This window comes from Penaeus vannamei, chromosome 3, assembly GCF_042767895.1.
Source record: "Penaeus vannamei isolate JL-2024 chromosome 3, ASM4276789v1, whole genome shotgun sequence".
NCBI classification, from domain to species: domain Eukaryota; kingdom Metazoa; phylum Arthropoda; class Malacostraca; order Decapoda; family Penaeidae; genus Penaeus; species Penaeus vannamei.
Genome location: NC_091551.1, coordinates 47,734,883 through 47,739,882, shown reverse-complemented (window position 1 = coordinate 47,739,882; position 5,000 = coordinate 47,734,883). Strand labels below are relative to the sequence as shown.

The 5,000-nt window shown below is 38.9% G+C and overlaps 1 protein-coding gene across 2 annotated transcripts in view; it reads left to right on the top strand.

Moving 5' to 3' along the window:
• Nucleotides 1–5,000, top strand: part of LOC113824238 (GPI ethanolamine phosphate transferase 2-like) — an 18,519-nt gene that overhangs the window by 11,771 nt on the left and 1,748 nt on the right. For both annotated transcript variants that reach the window (XM_070114038.1, XM_027376972.2), the window contains exons 9-12: nucleotides 1–53; nucleotides 1,885–2,847; nucleotides 3,183–3,355; nucleotides 3,932–5,000. The exon at nucleotides 1–53 is cut by the window's left edge and continues 193 nt beyond it; the exon at nucleotides 3,932–5,000 is cut by the window's right edge and continues 1,748 nt beyond it. In XM_070114038.1, coding sequence (XP_069970139.1) covers nucleotides 1–53; nucleotides 1,885–2,847; nucleotides 3,183–3,355; nucleotides 3,932–4,157 — 1,415 coding nt within the window. In that variant the 3' untranslated portion in view covers nucleotides 4,158–5,000. The remainder of the gene's footprint in view (nucleotides 54–1,884; nucleotides 2,848–3,182; nucleotides 3,356–3,931) is intronic.

Here is a 5,000-nt window from a genome sequence, read left to right as displayed (position 1 = left end):
TGCTGGTGATGGCAGGGCAGGTGTTCCTGGCAGGGAGCAGCAAGAGGAAGCAGGTGCGTGTGGATGAGTAGAAGGGCCTTGGAGGGGGTCAGGATGTGGCTATTGTCTGGGGTGCATGTGTAAGGAGAGGCCTCTGTCATCGCAGAAAGCAGCTATGTCCTGCACGTACAGCTAGCAAGGGCCTGTCAGGAGGCAGTAGGGGAATCAGGAGAGGGAGGGAGTAGCCCTGCCAGGGGAGAACTTTAAGTTTACAAGAGTAACAGTGAATGTGTCTGTTCACTGGGATATAAGGAAATCTGTTTCTTGAACCAGAAATATTTGTAACTATTTTGGTATTATATATAGTTATCAAATAGCCCAGGTGATTTGAATGAGAAAGCTGGATAATTTGGCTTAAAACTTCTGTAGCCAGAAGTTTGTGTACTTTTTTCCAAGTTTACTTAGTAGTAAAAAAGAAAAAAAAGAAAAAAGAAGTGATTTTTTGTATCACAGATGTTACAAAAAAAATTCAACAACAAAATTACTCCTTCTTAGTTAACTGATGACTTACATTTCCAGTGTAATATTGATTTATTAATTTTGTTAACATATGTGTGGCTCCACAAGTGCTTAGTTACCAAGGAACCAATTACTAGTTTTACTTGTCTCAACTATCTTCCTTCTGAATTTTCAGAAAGATTCTATTCATTTTTTTAATTGCTGTTAGTATTTTGATAACAATATATAACAGATAACAGTATTAATATTGCATAAAAAAATTGTATGGTAATTTAGGGCCTACTAATAACTCTTTTGGAGCCATCTCTCTGTAACAAAATTTGCAAAAAACTATGTGTGGACAGTACATGTACCTGCTGACAGTGGGATAACCCTTGTTAATTGGAATATGATTTTATAATTGAAACTAGGTGGATGAAATTATAGACATAGTGCTTATTAATTGTTTGTCATTGGCTTATCATATAGTTTATAATCAGCTGGAGCAGATTGGTCTTCTTATGAGATGTCACATTTCTGTGGCAATAATAAAGAATTGTTTATCATTTGATAAGATATTACAAAGAAAGAGAAAGAAAAAGTTCAGAAAAAGAATATAAGTTTGAATAAATTGAGAGCAGTTTCTGAAAATTACGATTTGGAGGAGGAATTTTGAATGATATAGTTACGTTACCTGATTGATATAGAAAAATACAGTTAATGATTCCATTTTGTTATGTGATTTGCCTATAATGTTTCAGCAAGAAAATTCTAAGAGGGAAGGGGAGAGCAAGGGAGGGGGAGAGGGAGAGGCAGAGAAAGAGAGAGAGAGGGAGAGAGAGACGAAGTATGAGTAGATTGTAGGACAGTCCTTTTAAAATTTCAGTTGTGAATTTTGAATGATGTAGTTATGTCACCTGATTGATATAGAAATATACAGTATAGGATTTCTTTGTATTATATGAATTGCCTATAAATTTTGTACTCGGCAGAAGCAGGAATAATGGTTGCAGGTATTATGTACACATACACACACAGACACGCACTTACATAAGCGCACACAAGCACAAACACACACACACACACACACACACACACACACACACACACACACACACACACACACACACACACACACACACACACACACACACACACATACTTGGTTTTAGGTATGGAATAATACACAACATTTTTTTATGAATTCAAAAAGTATATCATGAGGATTCCCCGAAATTTTTATGTGAAGTTATGTGAAGACTGTTTATTGTAGTTTTTGTTATTTAATTTCATTGTGATTTTCTTCTTGCAGGAAGTAAGTCAGTAGTATTCTTAGTGCTGTCAAGGTTATACTTTGTTTTATGTGTTTTATTATAATGTGACAAAATTGCTGTCTTCCCTTTGCAGCGAGTGAGTGCCATAAAGCCCTTGCATCAGTTCCTGCTTGTAGGCACGGGATTCCACACACTGAGCCTTCTGGGGACAAGCCTAGTGGAGGAGGAGCACCAGACTGTCTACTTTTTACTCAGTAGCCTCCACGTGGGCTTCATCATCAGCCTTGTCATCCAGATCAAGCGCAAGGTGCTTATGAGGACTCACTCTGGCTCAGGTTGGCACGGCTCGGACAGCTTCGATGCTGGAAGGCACAAGATGGATGATGATGACGTGGATGAGGATGTAACGGAGTTGCCCACACGGATTGCGGGAAGAGGTTCTGAAGGAAGCACGTGGATGCAGACCCTGCGAAGAACACCCGTCAAGCTGCTTCTTTTGTCAGTGGTGAGCCTGTCCCTGAGTCGCCTCATGAGGTCATGGAATTCCACTGGGGACAAGTGGAAACACCTGGAGGACCTAGGTGATGGGATACGTGCTGCTGGGGGCTATGTCCTTCTAGCAGTGGTTCTGGCAGGTCTGGTTGTGGCAATCTTCATGTTCTCGCAGAACTGCCTGCCCCTCGTGCTGGTTGCCTGTGCATGCATCTTTGGCCGCCACTTCCCACTCAGCTCCTCAGGGGGTGTCTTGGAGGCCCAGTTCACACACTTTGTCATTATCATCCTGTTTGTGTATGGACTGCTGAAGGCAAAACTCATTGACTTTAAGACCCCCAACTCTAAGACCAAGAGCAACCTGGATGTGTTCGAGCCGGAGGAGGAGAAGATGACTGTATTGCTCAGGTACAGTGTGACGGCTCTAAGCCTGCTGTGTCTTCTCCTCCAGAGAGCAGATAACATAGGGCTCTTGGCTCTGGTCATGTTGCAGAACTACATCATGTCCTCTGTCTTGTGCAAACTTACTGGGACTGGGTTGATCTCTTCGGGTGCAGCTGCCCTAGCAGTCAACTGGCTTGCGTTTGCTCATTTCTTTTATCAGGTAAGTTATATGGAGTATTGCTTTTACTTGCATTATTTTTTAATTTGATAAAATTATCTTGAATGATGAGAACATATAATACGATGGGAAATAATGTTCACTTGTGGTATGAGTGTTATAAAGTGCTTGGAAAAACGCTCATGATACCCTTAACGAATTTCGTGTTTTGATGTTATTTTTAAAATGTTATAGCTCTCATCGTCATGTATAATGAGTTTATTTATGTTAACTTGGTTTGTGAATATAGAAAGAATATGAATTTCTGAGCAGTGCTTAGATAAAAAATCTGGACATATATCTATTTATATTTGGTATGTAAAAAAAATATTTAACAGGGTAACAGTAATAGCCTGGCCACCATAGACATCAGTGCTGGCTTTGTGGGCGTCACCAGCTATCGCCCTTTCGTTCATGGAGCTCTCATTGCGACGCAGACTTTCGGAGGAACTTTCCTCACCTATCTCAGCTACCTCATGCACATTATCTCGAGGGATGCGCAGAAAGAGAGGTATGTATGCAGTGGCAAGGTCCTTGATGTTGGTATCTAAAGTTTGGACTTTTCTGTGGGGTTTGTTTCCTTATACTTTGTGTGTGACTGTGTGGATGTTGTCTGAATTTTTTCTTTGTTATAATTCTGGTTATTTTTGGGAGGAATGTAAAAGGTATCCAATTGTAATAAATTTACTTTTTGTTTTGTCATTCTGTATGCATGTATTGAATCTTTCTGTCCATATGCATATCAGTACTTAGTAGTAGTGAAAATATCAAATTGTTATATGGAGAGGGAGGTTCAATTTTTACATGTAGATGCTTTGAACTTTACCAACAGCCCAACAGACATCATGCATCAACCCTTGTATTGACTTGATATTTCTTGAGCTTGCATGGCGAGGCTGAAAGATGCAAATGAGAATGAACAGTTTCACAAGACAACATGAGTAATTACTATTTTGGTATTACCTTCATCAGAATAACATCATGGCAGTAACAGAGTCAAAAGATTAATCACAAAACTTGTCTTTTAAGATTATTAATTCTGATTCACATCTCTTTAACTATGAGTAACATTCTTGCTCAATTTCAGATGGCAGTATCCCTTGTTTGTGTGGTGGACTGTAAGGCTTGCCACCGTGAGTCTCTACCTGGTCAACGTCACTTTCCAGCGGCATCACCTCTTCATATTGTCAGTGTTCACGCCAAAGCTCTTGTATGAAGGGGCTCACTTGCTTGTTCTGTGTGTCCTCACCTTGTTCATGTGGAGTGTCGAAAAGATCTGCACGGTGTTGGAGGTAAGTTACAGATTTGAGTAAGGAAGTGGGAAGTTGAGTTGAACAGAGGAGGAGGAAGGTCAACAAGGTCAAAGAGGAAATTTTTTTTTGAGTTGAGTTGAAGTGACAGGGTCTCTTGGTGTAAATGAAAATTTTGATTCCTATAGTCCCTTTAATATTAGGAGTTGTCTCTTCTGGGACACATGGAAGGGTAAGAGCGGGAATGTTAATGGATGATGAAAGAAGAGATGGTTGTGTTTCTGTGCATCCTGCGCTTTTATTTTTATTGTCTAGTCCTGTACAAAGTTCATGCAAAGGAGTAAGATGATGTACATATTGTATTGAATTCCATTTAATGTCCCTCTTTAATACTGTTAACTTTTAATAGGAGGTTTAATAAGCCTGATAGCTTCTTTTTGTTGTGAATGTTTATAATCCAGGCATTCTCAGAAAGCTACTTATAAGCCATATAGGTTATGGAATGTGATGGACTAGATAGAAATATTTGCCTAAATAGAGCTAATGTTTCTTACTTGAAATAATTTTTTGTCTCAAATAGGGGTCACAGTAGTGTGCAGAGGTCAAGCATTTGATACTTTTTATATGAATTATTTGTTTTTAAGTCTTCATTGTTGGAAATATTAATGCCATTAGATGTGAGAAGAAAAATGGTTGTTGTGTTGTACATTATTTTTGGCTTGTACTTTTTTATGTGATCAAGTTTTTACTATGCAGCATTGTGCACATTGTGTTGGCTTATATTTGATTCAGTGCATACATTGCTTTTATTTAAAAAGTTCTCATAACTTATCTCATATGATAGTCAAGTATGCAGTTTACATATGACCTGTTTACCTTACTAGCACCACTAAGCTATTGGATTGT